Source organism: Lactuca virosa, chromosome 2, assembly GCF_052849685.1.
Source record: "Lactuca virosa cultivar CGN04683 chromosome 2, Lactuca_virosa_CGN04683_v6, whole genome shotgun sequence".
In the NCBI taxonomy this organism is placed as follows: domain Eukaryota; kingdom Viridiplantae; phylum Streptophyta; class Magnoliopsida; order Asterales; family Asteraceae; genus Lactuca; species Lactuca virosa.
The window spans coordinates 28,665,389-28,683,969 of NC_136427.1; the positions used below are offsets into that span (position 1 = coordinate 28,665,389).

General features: G+C 37.5%; 1 protein-coding gene across 2 annotated transcripts; it reads right to left on the reverse strand.

Moving 5' to 3' along the window:
• Positions 1-1,165: 1,165 nt before the first annotated feature.
• On the reverse strand, positions 1,166-3,002 carry LOC145156284 (WEB family protein (DUF827)). 2 transcript variants are annotated; one of them, XM_079075716.1, is made up of 2 exons: positions 2,789-3,002; positions 1,166-1,771 (listed from the first exon to the last, which is right to left on the reverse strand). In XM_079075716.1, the coding sequence occupies exons 1-2, from the start codon at positions 2,909-2,911 to the stop codon at positions 1,304-1,306; spliced, it is 591 nt and encodes a 196-aa protein (XP_078931842.1). In that variant the 5' UTR covers positions 2,912-3,002; the 3' UTR covers positions 1,166-1,303. The 2 variants fall into 2 exon arrangements, with proteins under 2 accessions (XP_078931842.1, XP_078931841.1); XM_079075715.1 differs by having other exon boundaries at positions 1,166-1,783.
• Positions 3,003-18,581: the final 15,579 nt, after the last annotated feature.

Here is an 18,581-nt window from a genome sequence, read left to right on the forward strand (position 1 = left end):
TTAAGCTCCACTCGAATCTATGCTTGATCACCAAGCTCCTACTTCTTCACAATACACCAAAAGTTCACTTTCAAGGCTCAAAACACAAAAGGAAAGGCTAGGGTTTTCGTGGGGAGTATTTAGATGAAATGGGGATGATGAGGAGGTAGCCTCAAGCCTCATAACGATGTTTAAATAGGGGCCAAAACCTAAAAATTAGGGTTTGTGGTCTGTGTACGTATGCTCGCGCGTACGCATGGGTACGATCAACGTACGCCTTCAACACTCACGATTCATTTAAGGGAGTATGCCCAGCGTACTCCATGTTACGCCCAGCATAACATGGACCAAAATGAAATCTTTTTAATACTAAGTCCAATATTCAAAGGTACCTGAAATTCGAACATTGCAAACATTGGTCAGGCCAACGCGTGTAATAATGAAATATGGTGCAGCACGACCTCCGGGCAAACATCTGGCTTCAGGGGTTTCTTCCTTGACTGTCCTTTCACATTCTACCATCTTTCCTTCATTACCTTTTCTCACCAAATTCAAAAGTAAAAATTACAACTCAATCTAAGAACATTGACACAACACAACCTAGATATTCGTCCTTGAATTTTTATTTTTCGGTCTTCTGTCTTTTGTCAACTCAACTTGTTTTTTTTTTATATATTTTGAGAACGTGCTTGAGCTTAAATTTTCACTTGATCTCTTATTCTTTTTTTTATGCTTCTTTTCTTTATTTATCTTGTTTTTGCTGCTTTGCCTGGATATCTTCTTTTGTTGTTTCTTTTTGTGACTTCGCTTTTCCAACTTTTCTACATTTTTGTTTTGTTTTATTCTTTGAAGGATAAGGATTTTCCCCATATGTAGAGGCTAAAATGACCACATAATGCTCATTGACAATGTGTCAAGATCTACTAAAAAGGGTCGGGAATGACTCAAAAAATGGGTGTTACCAAAAAATTATGGTCCAAGAAATGTGATTTGGGGTACCCGACTCAAAGTTCATCAATATATATATATATATATATATATATATATATATATATATATATATATATATAAACGAAACATACGAATCTAGATCACAATCATTTATGTAACTTTGTCCAAGTTGTAACTACGTGTACCTCGCATTATTAAAGTCGTACTCCTCACATATCTTTGCTATTTTAGCATATAAAACAACCCCACAAAACACTTGGTTTTAGTTATGTTCATACCGTTCCTTATTACAAGAAAACTTTCTCAAGATCATACATTCAAAGTCACTTAACTTCCATAAACTCTCCTTTTATTGAAGTTAAACATATATCGATTAAACATGGATTATGTTTTTCTTTTTGGTAAAAATCCCACCAATCAATGGGATCAAGGCCTTCTTTTTCTTCTTTCTCAAAGAAGGATGCCGTTCTAGCACAGTGGCATCACATGGTTGTATCATAACTTGTGCAACCGAAGGTGGATTTGCAAATGTCACGTATCTTTTCTTCTGAAATTCTAGTTCGGATGTTGCATTGTGACTTGTACTCTCAGGTTTCACTTCAAATTTGGTGACATCTTCTATGAATTCAAAATCCTCTTCGATGCCAGGGTGATTTTTGGAGTTTTGTTTAAGTTGTTGTAGCTCGTATTTGGTGCGTTCGAGTTCTTGTTGTAGAGAAGAAAGACAAGTTGCCATTAGCATTCGATCTTCTTGTGCCTCTTCAAGTCTTTGCTTTGTTTCCTCCAACTCTATGGTGATAGGCATAGGAATTTTTTCATATTCTTTCACATTGTTTTCTATCTGCATATTAATCTAATAAAATCCAAATTAAATAGAAAAAAAAGTTGTTATATCTAGTGACAAAATATAACAGGTTAATCCATTGATTATCAGTTGGAAATTAAGCAACTTAATGGTTTCTACTTAAAAAAATGACAAAATATCATATGTGGAATAAACTTGTAAATTAATAGAAATTTCTTATATATTTTGCCAGTTAACCCTGAAAAATGAAAATAACATAATTTTATATCATAAAATCACAAGGCTTTTCCCGTGACTTCGGTCAGAAAGAATGCCTTCACTCACTTTTAAGCAATCCCCTTCTTTTCCATATAATATCGTTTTTCCAGTGAGATAATAAATTCGTTATATCAACTTTTGTGTTTCCTCCATTGTACTGATAGAATCTAGTGAAAAAAGTTTATTGATTATATATTAAAATTAAAATTAAAGATAAAGATCGTAATGTATTTTCATTGAGCTATTTATTATAGTATTTTTTATCCCAACATTATACTTTACAAAAATCTAATAATCAAACTATAAAATAATGTATATTGTTAAATCTGCATGACTTTATCAAAAATAGTCTCTTAATAAGAAATTTTTAAAAATACAATATATAACTACGTATATTTTACAAAAAACCCCGTTAGTAAAAAAAAGTTAAAAATCCAATATTGTAAGATAAGATTTATAGTAATCCTATATTTTATTATAACTACTTAGTCAAAATAACTAAATTTCAAACGTCAAATTGTAACAAACAACCACGAACAAAATTCTACTCGATAACGTATTATGTTAACCTTTTGACGATAATTGAATACATAAAATATCAATGATATGAACACAAGAATTTGGTATATAGTTGGAATTAACATAGTTTCAATTCCAACACCATTAAATTTATGTAAAAAAAAAACTCAAAACTTACGTATTAGAAGTTAAAATGATCGTTGATAATTTAAAGTTTCATTTTTTTAGTCTAAAAAAATGTAAAAGAAATGACATGATTTGGAAAAAGAAGTAAACCTCTTTGAGTTTGTTGGCGTAAACTCCGCTGGCGAGAACTTTCTCGCCGAACAAGGCGACGGCCTCCTTGACGGACTTGAAAGGGGCGGTGGTATCGATTTCTGCTCTTTTCATCATCATCATTAATTGATTAGTGAGTGAGTGGGAAGAGAGATAGATATGGTGAACAGAAGCTTCCTTTCTTCGCGGCCACTTCACTTGCTGAGAGAATTCTGTTACAGGTGGGAGCACCAGTTGTTTATTGCTTCTTATCAAGTTGTTGACTTGAAATGGATCATGGGCCTAGTTGAGCCCATTTTGGATTGTTGGAATAATGGAATTTGATTGTGACTAATAACTAACCAGATTAAAATTTGATCAAGCCCGATTGTGTTTGGTTTTGTTGTTAGATTTAGAAAAGAAAAAAAATTATTTATCTTTAGGTAGTAATTTAAGAATAAAAGATAGAACGGATAGGAAAAAAAACTAGAGTTGACAAAAACAAATACGATAGAAACCAACACGAAATAAAAATATGTAGGTAATAGATTTTAGCTAGTTTAATTAAATAGATTGACCCGAAACTACACAAAAGTTAACGGACAATTGAAAAGTCAAGTTATTCTAACTCGTTTAATATGACAACCAGCACGACACATTTATAAGGTTTACTAAAAACCCTACATCTGACAGAGTTACATGGTGTATATATTATATGATCATCATCATCATATGATAGTTAAATTATGAAACGCTGACGATAAATTGAGTCCACCTTGGCCAGACATCCTTTATAGGATTCCTTTTCACGACCGTTATATTGTTGGGCAACAAGAGAACATTTTGTAGTCGGTTCGAAACACATAATTAAATGTCTTTTTTTTTTTACAAAATTTCAAATATAAATTGGCATCTGTTTATATTCATATTATTTAAACTAACATAAACGATTGTTTATATTTGAGTATTGGTCTAGTTTTTGACCAAACCGCATGTAATCATTATTGGACCGATATTAGACCATACTATATGTTTTCTTTAAACTTCGTAGATTAATTACATGATTGCGGAAACAAACAATTTTAATCTAAGGCAAGTAAACTCTAAGATTTACAAAGATCTTTAACCTAATTGATATTAACAACAACAAGATGGATAATAATTACTAACATTTAGCAAAACCAATTTGCTTGAAGAACTTAGATGTTGATTGAATTCCAACAAACCAAGGAAGATAGCTGTAACCCCCCCCCCCCTCCTCCTGGCACGTATCACAATTGCTCTTTCTTGGGCACGCTTAACTAAAGAGTTCTTATGGGATCTGCTGCCCTCACGACTTCAAAATGTGTTGTGATAGGAAAGGTATCCACAATTTTTATAAGGAATGCTTAGTTCTCCTTCATAACCGGTGTGGGTTCAGGTGCAAGTATCCACACTCTTTGTAATTTTCGAGATGTTACAAGTTGTGGTATCAGATTATCAGGTGCAAGTTGTAACATCTGTTTTTCAAGATTCCCTTTGCTAGTATAAAATGATGGATTTCATAATTATGATCCTACACTAATCGTAGGAGAGCTACGATGAGCATAGGTATGCCTACGCTAAGTGTAGCACCGTTGTTTGCATAAAACCTTAGATTCTGGGTTTGGGTACTATTTAAGCATCTCTAACTTTAGGGTTTCTAAAAATAAGTCTTCATCTTCTAAAGAACGAAACCCTGGCCTTCATTTCCCTCTCCTCCCTCCTTTTGTTTGTTGTGGGTGCCATTTTGGTAGTTTTCAAGGAAGTTCATCATTCTTTGGAGCTTAAGTGAGTGTTTCCATAAGAGATCAAGCTTTTATGCATCTTGAGGGCCTTTGTAAGTCATCAAGCTCCCAAGTTTATGATTCAAGCTTTCTAGATCTTTCATTTTATGGTATTTGGGTCCCTTTTTGAGGTTTTGGTTGGAGTTCAAGGAAGAACTCTAGATAAAGCTTGCAACTTTATGATTATAGGATGTCCTTTGAGTGTTTTATCTTTTCGATATTGAGTTTGGACTTGTTTTGATGTCATGTAAGGGTTCAAGGTCATACTTTCACCATTTTTGACCTAGAAGGGTGTAGGACATGCATGGGACATGCATCTCCATAAAGTTTTGATTTTTATGAGTTATTTTTTTAGTATAATGGACGTATAGAAAGTTTGGGATATTGGCTTAGCGGATTAAGAACTTAACCAACAGGTTAGTTCTGTAAACAGTGTACGCTGAGCGTAGCATTGTGCTACGCTGAGCGTATGGATGAAGGAATACGACTATTTTGTCTTTTAGTGCTAAGTTGAGCGTAGATGAGCTATGTCGAGCGTAGGTCTACAATGAGCATAGGTATGTCTACGCTAAGCATAGCGCCAGACACTTGACTTTTTTACTATTTTGACTTTTTAGTCAAACTTGATTGGATATGAGTTTTGGATTAAGGATTGTTAATAGGTGGTACGTGCTCGTGATTTTTCAAGTATTGACTTGCGTTCGAGGTGTGTGGACTTTCAGATATATTTAAGTGAGTTCCACTATGCCATGTATCCTATTGTATATCCTTTGTATGTTAGGATAGTGTAACATCCCCCTCCGACACGTATCATAATATTGTTCGATTTGTGGTCCCGACACAAAAACTTCCCAGGGTCACCCATCCGTAAATTGCTCTTTCCCGGGCATGCTTAACCACAAAGTTCTTATGGGATCCGCTGCCCTCACGGCTTTGAAATGCGTTTTGACAGGAAAGGTATCCAAACTCCTTATAAGAAATGCGTAGCTCTCATTCCTAGTCGATGTGAGATTAGGTGCAACATACCTTCATCCCCCCCCCCCCCTCATTATAGGGTCTGACGACCCTGTCGAAAACATCAACCCTTGCCCAGTACAGGACTTAATTAAAAGTAGTCGGGGGCAGGGTAAATAGGGAAGGCTAGTTGCTATGGGTATGGACATACTAGTATTTTTCTACGATTTTATGTTACATGATTATGTGATAGTGATAGTTTAGGTTCTATATAATTGAAGTTGGATAGCCTAAGAACTCTTGGCCTAATACCCAAGTGTGATGTTCTTGTATGATTATTCGCTCTCGGGTGGGTCATCTATTCGTTTGTCTATATGATCCCTGATTACATATGACTTCATGATCAGATAGGAAAGATTGTGGTTGGAGCACAACACTGATAGGAAAACCTATGGTTAGATCACAGTACAGATAGGATGGACTGTGGTTGGATCACAACACTAACAATTACTTAAAAATGTACATAACAATTACTTAAAATTTCATAACACTAACAACTGTGGTTGGATCACAACACTTGGGAAATTACAAGTGTAACATCCTTAAAATTTCATAAAATTTAAACTTTTCAAAACAACCATTTTTCTATAGAAGTGTTTACAAAAAAAACCGTTGTTCTCAAAAAATTACTTAAAAATCAGAATCTCTTTCAACATATCTTTCAAAACATTCACATTATCAGAGTTTCCCAGAAATCATAAGAACAAAACGCAAGGATGTGTACGGTCACGCCTTCACCTTGCCACGATCCACTGAAGTACTTGAAACCATAAACCAAAACTATAAGCACGGAGCTTAATGAGTTCCCCCAAAGTACCAACACCCAAACAGATAACATACACAAATAACAGCATGCATACAGAGCCTTCAGCATGTCTGGTCCGCCTCATCGGGCCTTCAGCCTGTCTGGACCGCTCCCGAGCCTTCGGCATGACTGGACCGCCTCGCAGGGCCTACAGCCTATCCAGACCACTCGTCGGGCCTTCGGCTTGACTGGACTGCCTCATAGGGCCTTCAGTCTGTATGTGCCGCCCTGGGTCTGTTGGCCTTCAGCACAAAGTAGTACCGCATCAACCTGACCACACACAGACACACATGTCGACATGTACATAACAATAAAGAGATAACCAGTCAACAAATAAACAGGCAGATCTTACAGATCACTAAGCATAACATCATCCTATCTACCAGGATACAAATCTAACAAATCATAACAACATAGTAACATCCTATCTACCAGGATACAGATCTAACAGATCCTAACAACATAGCAACATCCTACTACCAGGATACCGATCTAATAGATCACCACAACATACAAGCATACGATAAACCAAGATAACAATCTAAAAAGGCCTGGCATTGGTGCCTTCGACCCACAAGCATTGTGAGGGAAACTCACCTCAAATGGTAGACAAATCCTACAATTGTTGCTGCTAAGAAGCAGCTCTAAAGACTGAGCCAAAACCTAAAAAACAAACTTCATTAATACTCATGGCTAATCCAATATAGGGCCCAACAATGGCCCAGCCAACTAGACCCACTATTAACCCAAGCCCATTGGGCCCATTAAGGCCCAACTACTAACTATGCCCTCTAAGGACCAAATCTAAACTGGGCCCACAAGGCCCAACTCCAAACTCCTTAGGCCCAAACTGGGAAATTCAATCAGATCAGTCCACACGTGGCCCAAAACAGAAAGCCCAAATCCCAAAACCAAGTACAAGATCAAAAGCCCAAAAGTCAACTAGTGACACGAACGTTGGGTGTTCCCTTGTGGAGCGTTGGGCATTCGTCACTAGACCATCCATAGGGACACCAGACTGGAACGTGCGGCGTTCCCCATCCTTACGTACGGCGTTCCTGGCCAAAAACCAAAAAAATGCAAAAATGACTTAATAACTTAAACCCAACATCCAGAACTTCCAAATAGGTCCATATCAGTGTCTTAATCCATAAAGTTGACCACTTGGCACCTTTTCATGGTCCAAAAAGGACCCAAACATGATTCCAAACACCCAAACTTCACAAAGTGACCAATAACTCAAACATGGGAGGACTTAATGCATCAAGACTCCAACTTTAAATCAAAACCAACTCAGAAAAGGCAACATCTACAAATCTTAGTCTCTTGGAGTGACTCAAACTCACAAAGAGCCTAAAAAGAGCATAACATGCATACTTCAAGTCCCAACTTAGATCTATGATGTAGAAGCACCAAGATGAGAACTTTATACCTTCAATAGGGTTGAAATGATGTAAAACCTCTGGGTCTACAAGCTCTCATTAATCCCTTGATTCTTCTATCAACACCTTCTTCTTCAAAATCACCCAAATAAACCCAAAATGCTCAAGGTAAGCTCAAAATTCATGCAAGAGGCTTAGGGTTTCGTTCTTAGGGTTAGATAGGATGAAGGCTGAAGGAAATGAGGGTTGGAGGTGAGTTAAGGTGTTTAAATAGGGTTCAAGACCCGAAAATTAGGGTTTAATCTGCCCAGATTAACGTAGCGCATTCCCTTGGGGAGCGCAGGGCGTTCCCAAATACACCCGCGTCCATAACACCCAAGTACACATCTCGTACGCCTTGCGTACCCGGGTCGGACCAAACCCTTCTAACTTCAAATGGTCATAACTTCTTCGTTATAACTCCGATTTTGACATTCTTTATATCCACGGAAAGGTAACGAGAAGCCCTGCACTTCTATCAGCTTTATTTAGCCTGGAAACCAACCGAACTAAAATCCAAAATTCATAAAAGCCCAAAACCAACGCCTTTACTGATACCCTTGGCTCTAAAGAACAACCCGAACCCTTTCATCACCCACATCCAAATGGGTCTACAACTTTCTTCCCAAAGGCCCTAAACCTTATGATAACTGATGATTGGGCCGCAACCCCGAATAACAAAGTCATTCGGAACCGAGTGTTACAACTCTCCCCTAGTTAAATTTGATTTGGTCCTCGAAATCATTCCTTACCGTCCTTGGCACGCACAACAACCTGATTAATATGGTTATGTCCCAGATCATGCCATAACCTTCCCAAGGTAACCGAAACCAACCCTAGCATGGCTCCCCAACCCGAAGACGAACGTATCCTCTCACCATACGACAATAATCCCTTGCAAAATAGCCACCCCTACTCAATCTAAAATCTGAAGTCTCAAGATGGTCTGACTTCCTGGCAGACTACCCACACTGAACCGCTACCATTCAAATTCCACTAGAAAATAGAATTACAGACCAATTATCGCTGTAGAACACTTATGCTCGATATAAATCTCAGATAATCCAAACTGCAAATGACTTAGTATTTCCCGAACAACAAGCTACTCCGCCCACACGAATACCAAATCACTAATACTGCCCGAACATCGTGCTGCCTTCTAGCTGCTTTCCAAAAGCAGTCGAGACCTCCCTGGTCCTAAATTGTCTACTAATTATCTAAAATACTGGATTCTTGCCCAATTGCTGAGTAAAAAGGCATGACACTTATCCATCAAAATATATATTCAACTCTTGATGATAACGATTCCATGAACACAATGAGATACAAAATACTGACTTCCTCAACTGTCAGACTGATACACTGCTGCTATGAGCTTGGAACCTCATCACTTGCCTGACCTTCACAATGGTAGAACCATCTATTTAAATCTACGCCCAGTCCTAAACTAGGGCATTACCAGAACCATGAAGAATGATCCTCGAAACACACTGACCGCAAACTTAACCCAAAACTGAACCATATGATGAATTCAAAATCTAAATACACTCAACTCTTTGCTATGCCAATACCAACCACTGCTTCGTTGAGCAACGGTGTGACAACCGTCACTTTCTGGTCAAGTATGAGACAAAGAAAATCAACAAGTCAAACTGGTCAACTCAACTAGTACTAATATGATTAGGGATTACTTTATGTTTACTAATGTATGACTCTAAATCTTAAATGCAAAGTAACACTTCAAAGTTTCAAATGTTCAAAATTCTAAACCCTAATCAGAAGGAGGGAAGTAACAACTCTACAAAACACTCTCACGTGCCCTTCGGGGGTGTATATCACTCAAAATGGGATGTAACTAAGCCTACGGTCTTTGAACTACGAATAAAATCATTAATAAAGGCTCCCGACAAAGTCTCTCTTAATCTCTCCAATTGTATCTATCTCTCTCCTAAATCTCTCAAAGTATGTGAAATCTCTCCCAAATCTCTCCAAGTATGTGAAATCTCTCCCAAATCTCTCCAAGTATGTGAAATCTCTCCCAAATCTCTTCAAGTATGTGAAATCTCTCCCAAATCTCTCCAAGTATGTGAAATCTCTCCCAAATATCTTCAAGTATGTGAAATCTCTCCCAAATCTCTCCAAGCATGTGAAATCTCTCCCAAATCTCTCCAAGTATGTGAAATCTCTCTCAAATCTCTCCAAGTATGTGAAATCTCTCCCAAATCTCTCTATGTACATTCCTCAGTCGAAAACAGCCCAAAACCAAAGGAGAAAACCAAAAGGAACCCTCTTGGTCCGGAACCCTCTTAGTCCGGAACCCTCTTGGTCCGGAACCGGACAATTTCGCATCTCAGCTTCGGACTCCCCACTTCGGAACCATGAAAGAGCTTCGGAATATCCACCTTTGGCTCTGGAACCCTCGCATGTTCGCTTCTTTCTCCCGGTTTTCGACCACTTTTGCGTTTTAAGCTCGTTTTTCATGATTTTCGCGTGAGATTTTCACCCAAACTTATATTTTGACATATAAGACCATATATATTCATATTTTAATCACATTTTGGGGAAATCTCAAGTTAAGAACAATATCTAGTGGGTGAGATATTGAGATAGAGTGTTGATCTTTCCATAAAGTATGACTCAAGTTAACCCCCATACCCACATAGGACAACCCTCAGTCACTATTCATCCATACCTAGTCAACTATTTGTCCTCTCACACCTCTCCTCCAGCTGGTATCTTGAACAAAAGTTGGAAACCCCCATCTCTCCTTCCACTTTACTCACTCTCTCACCAAGAAACAAACACTTCTCTCTCATTTCCCTCTCAAAGAACTAAAGAACTCCAAGGCTGCCTTTGAGCTTCTCACCCTCATTCAGTAAGTATTCTCATCCTACATTGAACATTCTTCACTCCTTCACTTAGATTATGAATCTCTCATAACAAATGTCACCATAATTGTTCTTAGATCTTCAACTCTCCAAGCTCCTATCAAGTGTTCTTGACTTGGAAACCCTTTCTCTTCAGCATACATCTAAGGAAATCACTCAAGGTGAGTTCATACCCCTACATTTTCATGTTTTCTTCTATTTTTAAGAGGGGGAATACAAGTTAATAAATCAAAAACTTAACTAAGCTCAAACCACAGGTTTCATCAGCAAAGTTGAGTCCCATTCACGGACTGTTTTGACTATCTTAAACTTAATATCTTTCAAAACTATTTTATATGCTATTAGTTCAGGTTTATACCTTTCTAATTACTACTTGCACATCTCCATACGATTTTTCTACAATTTATGGTGATTTTTATAAAACTATCTATCAATTCAGAAACAAATCCGGACCAGTCTGTGAATATGAGCATTTTCACACAAGTTAGAGACTTCTAAAAATCATAACAAAAATTATGAATAAACTAGACACAAGTACTAAACTCTCCGAGTTTACGGATTTAGTTTTTGGCTTCATATGATTTTTATATGGTTTTTCTAAAACAGTGCAGAATGGTTAAAAACTAGTTAAACTTTCATAACACTTTGTAACATGTTGAGCAAAGTGTTTATATTTGATGATTTCATATTTTACATGTGTTTTCTGTTAAGTTACATTTAAATAACAGAAATTACTCACTGAATTGTAAGAGTCCTTTACCATTACAAATATACAAGGTGAAACATAAGAATTATGGTTATGCTTTGCTAAACATACCACTTACTTAGAAAAAGGTTTTACACTCAATACAAACGGGTTTTTCATATGCTACATGATAAACTATAACAGGAATAGTTTATGGATTTCACATCACAAGTTTATTACACAAAGGGTGATTTCACTTCCACCACGGAAAAGGTTTACATTCAAACTATACGTAAACTCGTTAACGTAAGTTGTGAGACAATTCTTCAATTGTACTCTTAGAGTACGGGTTAAAAAATTCCTGTTAGTTATAACAAGAATCTCTTGTAGGGATAGCGTGATAATTGTGTATAGATCTATATTGGGATTGACACCCCACACCTCGCTGCTAGCTACAGCAGGACCTGCAGGGCTATGGGTGACAAAAGTCATTCTAGTTATAGTATGGTTATAACGACTCACATAGGGAGTTAACAACATTTCAAGTTTACGGGGAAAATGCTACTTTAAAAAGGGGTTTTATCTATCTAAAACTACAAACACGTTATAAGTACAAAATACACACATACTCTCAGTCTTGGGATTTAAGACTACATGACTTTTATAAGGAAAATATTGGATTTTCTTGGGTACACATTACAATTACAAACACGTTATAAGTACAAAATACACACATACTCTCGGTCTTGGGAATTAAGACCACATGACTTATAAGGAAAATATTGGATTTTCTTGGGTATACATTACAATTACAAACACGTTATAAGTAAAAAATACACACATACTCTCGGTCTTGAGATTTAAGACTACATGACTTTTTATAAGGAAAATAATGGATTTTTCTTGAAGTATACATTACCATTACAAACAAAGGTTTTCAAACTCTACATCCAAAAGCTTATGAACTCACCAACTTAATTGTTGACACTTTTTTGAAATTACTTGTATTCTCCGGAAATCAGTGAAACAGGAAATCAACAGCTTTTGAGGATGGGACGTTGAATCGTCAAACATTTCATTTTTGTCATCATAGTGTAATTGATTTTGAAACATGTAAACTCATACTATGGTGTAACTCTTTCAATTATATTTATGATGGTTGTATTTACTTTGAGCACTATTATACTCGTTGTTATGATATTATACATGAAGTCCGCCACCCCCGGACGTTTCCGCCATCCTTGGTTTGGGGGTGTGACAGAATGGTATCAGAGCATTGTTTATACTGAACTAAGTATATCGAACCACATAAGATATACAAACTATAAATGCATTGGGACTAAAGTCTCTGATTTAAACATTTTCAAATAACTATACTTTTAGAAATGAAATAGTTTCTTGTTAAAAAGTATGAGTACATGCACACATGGAATATAGTGTCATATCTAGGTCGATACAAAAGTAAAATGAGGAGTTGGACACTACGAGTAGACCTTGGGATATGTAATCAGACTTGGGATGAATATAGTCTGATCAACTATATTTATCCGAGGTGTGACTAACGTATGCCGGGGAATGGTCGTAATGAGCAACAAGCCTAAAAACTTCCCATACAAGAAAATCGTTAAGAACCCAACATAACATTTAAAATACTATAGGAGTATTTTGTGGTACAATAACTTATGTGAAAACTAAACAAATTCTTGCTAGTAGATCTATAATCACTAAGTGAATACACTAAGGTTATATATAACTTAGATATCATAGACTTAGAATCTGTGATCATTGCTTTACTTCATGTTCCTTGTTTGGTTGTGGTTTTGGAGTATGATCACTTATTCGAAGGTCTATCATATCTTTTGTTATATGTAATTGATATGCACCATGTCATTATAGAAGTAACTAAGGAAGACCAAACCCCTATAAGTATTTCTAGGAATACGACTATATAATATGTCTCTTACCCCACCCCTATTCTCGCACGGACATCATAGCAAGATTTTACTTACCAGGAGACCCCTACTTTCCGAACCCGGGGATATAGTGGATGTTTCGGAAAAGAGTCGGAAGTGGAGCCAGACGTCATCAACTCTCCTTACATAGCCATGGTTCTCGCAAACCGTTTCGACTACATCGGACCTGTGCCCCGTTGGGCAACATTGATCGAGGGGTGGAGTCGCCATCAGTGAAAGCGATCACCATTTGGAGACCAACGAGGTTGTAATGACCTCAACCATGGGGGGACCGGCTGACAGAGCTCTCCCGGTGATGACCCAGCAGATCACGAACATCGAGTTAGGGAGCTGCGCGCTGCTACAGACGCTACCATCTCACAAACTCGAGACTTAGAAGGAGACTGCTATTTCAGAGACCAACTCATTAAGGACCTTATCACCGCTCGGGGAAAGGCAAAGGAGTTTCAGGATAGACACTCGACACTCGAAGAGAGAATGCTCGCAGCCGAGCGTAGGTGTCACACCCCCGAACCAGACGGCGGAAACGTCCGGGGGCTCGTGTGACTAACAATTGAATAATCATCACAATGAATATACATGAATCATAAAACGATCATCACCAACATTACATAATATAACTAGCATTGTTTACATCAAGTACATTGTTAAAATACATAAGTTCAAATTGTTAATAATACGATAAGTGTTGTTATATAAAACAAAACCCTACACACTTGCAAATCTTCCAGCTTAACGATTACCTGAGAATACAAGTTATTTTGAAAACGATCAACATATATAATGTTGGTGAGTTCATAAGTATGTTTGAGTAAAAGTCTTTGTATCTTTCATAAAAACCCAGAAAATACGATATTTACTGTAAAATGTCTGAAAATGTTGTGAAAATCAAGTATAAATGCATGTGTGAATTTCATAGTTATAGCTTATAAAAGAGTAGTTTAGATTCATTGTATTGTGAATAAATGATAAATGTATATGAATAATTTCCCCCAGAAAATCCGATATTTTCTGTTTTATAACAATGTCTAGTTTCTTGTATCGTTAAATAAGTTGTTTTGCATTGACACAAATCGAAGAGTTTATCTTCGAAAGTTTACTTTTGGTATTGAATCCCTATATGAGCCGTTATAACCATGCATGATAATGACTAGGTCGCCCGTCTTGGTATTTTTCCAAATGTCGGTCTTGCTAAGGATGTTGTCGCCCTAGACTGGCCTAGTCTAGCTGTAGCGAACAGCTAAGGCGTGGGGGGGTCACCCCGTATAGATCTATACACAAACTCCCGCTTTCCTACCAGGAAACTCTGATTATAACTACAGGCTACGATTGTACACTCAGAGGTGCCAACCGACATGTCTCACTAGATTCTCAACCCCTTTTTGTATTATGTTTAATGTTTATGTATAAGTGGTATGTTTTTGTATTCGAAAGGTACATATATAGGTATACGACATTTGATGATTACACAAAGGTATAGTTACGACATACTAACATGTGAAGTTTCCATTCCAAGCCCTATTAGCATGTAATTAGACCACAAAGGCCCAATAACAAGTAAAAGGGTAATTTAGGCCCAATGGACATGTAAATGGGCCACAAAAGCCCAATAAACATGTAATCCATAACTTAGGTCCAAATTAACATGTAAGTGGGTCGCAAGACCCAATAAACATGTCATGGAAAACATTGGGTTTAATATACACTTAATTGGGCCCTTAGGGCCCAATGTCCAAGTAATGTGGATATTAGGCCCAATAAATAGTTATCGACATATTTCGTTCGTTTGTTTTATTCCGTTGTTTGTTTTAGCTTGAGGTTTACTAGATATATGATAAGAAGCTTTCATTTTGTAAAAATGACATTTTTGGCCAATAATCCTCCAATTTTTAATTAAGGCCCAAAGTTTTGTAAAAATGACACTTTAGCCCATAATTTATAAAAATTTGTAATTTTGTCCCAAATGTTTGGAATTTCAAGGATTTAGCCCAAAAAGTTATATTTTCACATGTAGAACCCTATTTTGCAGAAAAGTACATTTTCAGCCCCTTGTTTGTAAAAATTTACACTTTCGGCCCAATTTTGGAAAATTTTACATTTTTGGTCCAATTTGAAAATAAATGTTATTTTCACCCCTAAATTTGGTTTTTTTTTACATTTATGACTCAAACTTTGGCCAAATAACATTTTTAAACCCCAAAACTTCATTTTTTTCGCAAATTGGGCCCAAAACCGTGAGGCCCAAAGGTTTTGGCCCATTAAGCTCAAATTTGCATTTTTGGCCCTTTTTAAAGTATGTTTAACATAAAAATACATTTTTATATATGTAGGACCTGTTTGGCCCTTATAAAAACATAAATGTCACTTTTTGCCCTTATCTTTTGTTTTCTTAACAATTTTGACCTTTAACAAGGTTTTTGTTGAAATCTTTTGTATCTTAAACATGTAATCAATTTTGGCTTGATAATATGATGTATATAATGTCATAGTTCATAGATCTTTGCTAAATAATACTTAAAATTTCGAGATTCACTAAGATCTAACACATTTTTACCAAATAAACTAAGAATTCACACAAAACATGCATATAACACATAGATCTACACATTTTTACTTGCATTCTCCCCTAAAAATCATATGAAAACCGAAAACAAGGGGGTATGAACTCACCTTTTCTTGATGTATCGGTTTTTGAAGAAGAAGTGGAAATGATTTTTGGTCTTAGCACACCTTTGTTGTGAATCTCGAGTTTATGAAGCTTCAAAGATGTGATCATGGAATAAAAACCATGTAAGAAAGAGTTTTTCATGTTAAGATGAAAGAAGATACTTGTGTTTGACAATAACTTACCAAAGATTTGAATGATTTGATGAAGATCCTTAGAACCCCAACAAATTTTTGAGATATTGGAGGAAGGAAGAGGATGATTTTAGAGAAGTTTTGAGAGAATTTTTAAGTGTGTGTGTATGTGTGTTTTGGCTCTCGGCCGAAGATAGAAGAAGAGTGGGGAAGAGAGTGGTGAGGTGACTAGCATGGATGTATGAGAGATCTTAACATTGATACATGTTGGACAATATGGAGGTGGCACCTCCAAAGTCAACCCCCCCATTTCACTTCTCTTTTTTTTGTTCACATAGGCTGAGATTTTGGGCCAAGAAGAAAGGGTGGAGTGGTTTGGGCCCATTAACTTTAGTTAGGATCTTTGGATCCTAAACATAAAAATTTTCAGCCCATTGGTCCCTTGGAAGCATTCACGGCCCAAATAGAATAAAAGAATGGGCTTTTAGCTCACTAAGGTTAATTGGATTAGTTATGGCCCAATAAGGCCCATTAGGTTTAGAATGAACCATTCTAGACCCAAATGGTACAAAATGTTTTAGATTTATGAATTGGGTCCAATTAGGATCCAATTAGGGCTTCTAAGTCCAATAAAGTTGAATTGGGTGCTTATTGGCCCATTAGGTCCAATAGGGAAAATCCTAGTCCGATATGGACTTAAACCATGGATCTTAGGGTTTCAGACTCTTTGATGAATATGAATGGTGAATCTAAATGAGCATTGAGTGAGATTTACTTAGAGTATATGTTTTACAATAGTTGAATGGTTACATAGGAATAGAATTTCCTAGCTAAAATGCCAGTTGCGACATCATCCTCCCGTTAGAGGGAATTTCGTCCCAAAATTCTTTTGAAAACAAGGATTATGAAGGAAAGAATAAGTGAGGGTACTTTTGCTTCATCTAGTCTTCACGTTCCCATGTGAATTTTGGTCCACGTTTCGCGCTCCATCGAACCTTCACGACCGAGATGCGACTTTGCTTTGTACGCTTCACCTCCCTATCCATAATCTCGACTGGTTCTTCGACGAATAGGAGGTTCTCGTTTATCTCAATCTCTTCCAAAGGGACGACAAGGGTTTCATCTGATAGACACTTTTTCAGATTCGAGACGTGGAACACTGGGTGTACGTTGCTGAGCTCGACGGGTAGCTGCAGCTTGTAAGCCACTGGACCAATCCGGGCAAGAATCTCGAACGGTCCAATGTACCACGGGTTCAATTTTCCTCTTTTCCCAAATCGAATCATTCCCTTCCATGGAGAGAACTTTAATAACACGCGATCCCCGACTTGAAACTCTAGTGGCTTTCGCCGCTTGTAAGCGTAGCTCTTTTGTCGGTCTCGCGATGCTTGAAGTCGAGCTTTGATTTAGACTATCTTCTCGGTTGTTTCATGAATGATTTCGGGTCCTGTAAGAGCACTGTCTGGCGATTACCCTTTTGCTAGTTGAGTGTCACCCACCTCGGCCCAACATAGGGGCGATCTACATTTACGACCATAGAGAGCCTCGAAGGGAGCAACCTTGATGCTCGTATGGTAAATGTTGTTATAGGAGAATTCGATCAGGGGCAAGTGGGCATCCCATGATTTTCCGAAGTCAATCACACAAGCTCAGAGCATATCCTCAAGCGTCTGGACTTTACGCTCACTCTGACCATCCGTCTGAGGGTGGTAGGCGGTGCTCATATCTAGCTGTGTTCCCATTGCCTTCTGAAGAGATTACCAGAATCTTGAAGTAAATCTGCTATCTCGATCCGAGATAATAGATACTGGCACTCCATGGAGTCTCACGACCTCCTTGATGTAGATTCGGGGTCAGCTTTTCCATCTTATAGGATTCTTTTATTGGCAGGAAATGAGCGGATTTTGTCAATCTATCGACAATTACCCAGATAGCAACCAATCGTTCTGCTGTCTTTGGCAATTTGGTCACGAAGTCCATAGTAATCCTTTCCCCTTTCCACTCGGGTATCACTGGTTGTTGCAATAGTCCCGAGGGCTTTTGGTATTCCACTTTCACCTTAGCACAAGTAAGACACTTGCCCACGAAAGTAGCTATCTCTTCCTTCATATTAGGCCACCAATATTGTTGCTTGATATCCAAATACATTTTATCTAACCCCGGATGAATAGAATATCGCGTCTTGTGGGCTTCATGTATGACTTTCTCTCTGAATCCCCCAATTTTGGGAACCCAGATTCTATTCATGAAGTAGTGGGTTCCATCGTCTTTAACTTCGAGCTCCTTCTCCATTCCTCGTAGCGATTCACTAGCGACATTCTCTGGCTTCAATGCCTCCAATTGAGCTTCCTTGATCTGTGAGGCTAGATGAGATTGGATGGTGATTGACAGAGTCTTCACACGACGATTTGAATACTCCTTTCT

Coding starts and splice junctions, on each gene's coding strand:
- LOC145156284 (XM_079075715.1), bottom strand. CDS start 2,911: ATGATGATGATGAAAAGAGCAGAAATCGATACCACCGCCCCTTTCAAG. Junction 1,784..2,788: donor ACGCCAACAAACTCAAAGAG/GTTTACTTCTTT, acceptor GGATTTTATTAG/ATTAATATGCAGATAGAAAA.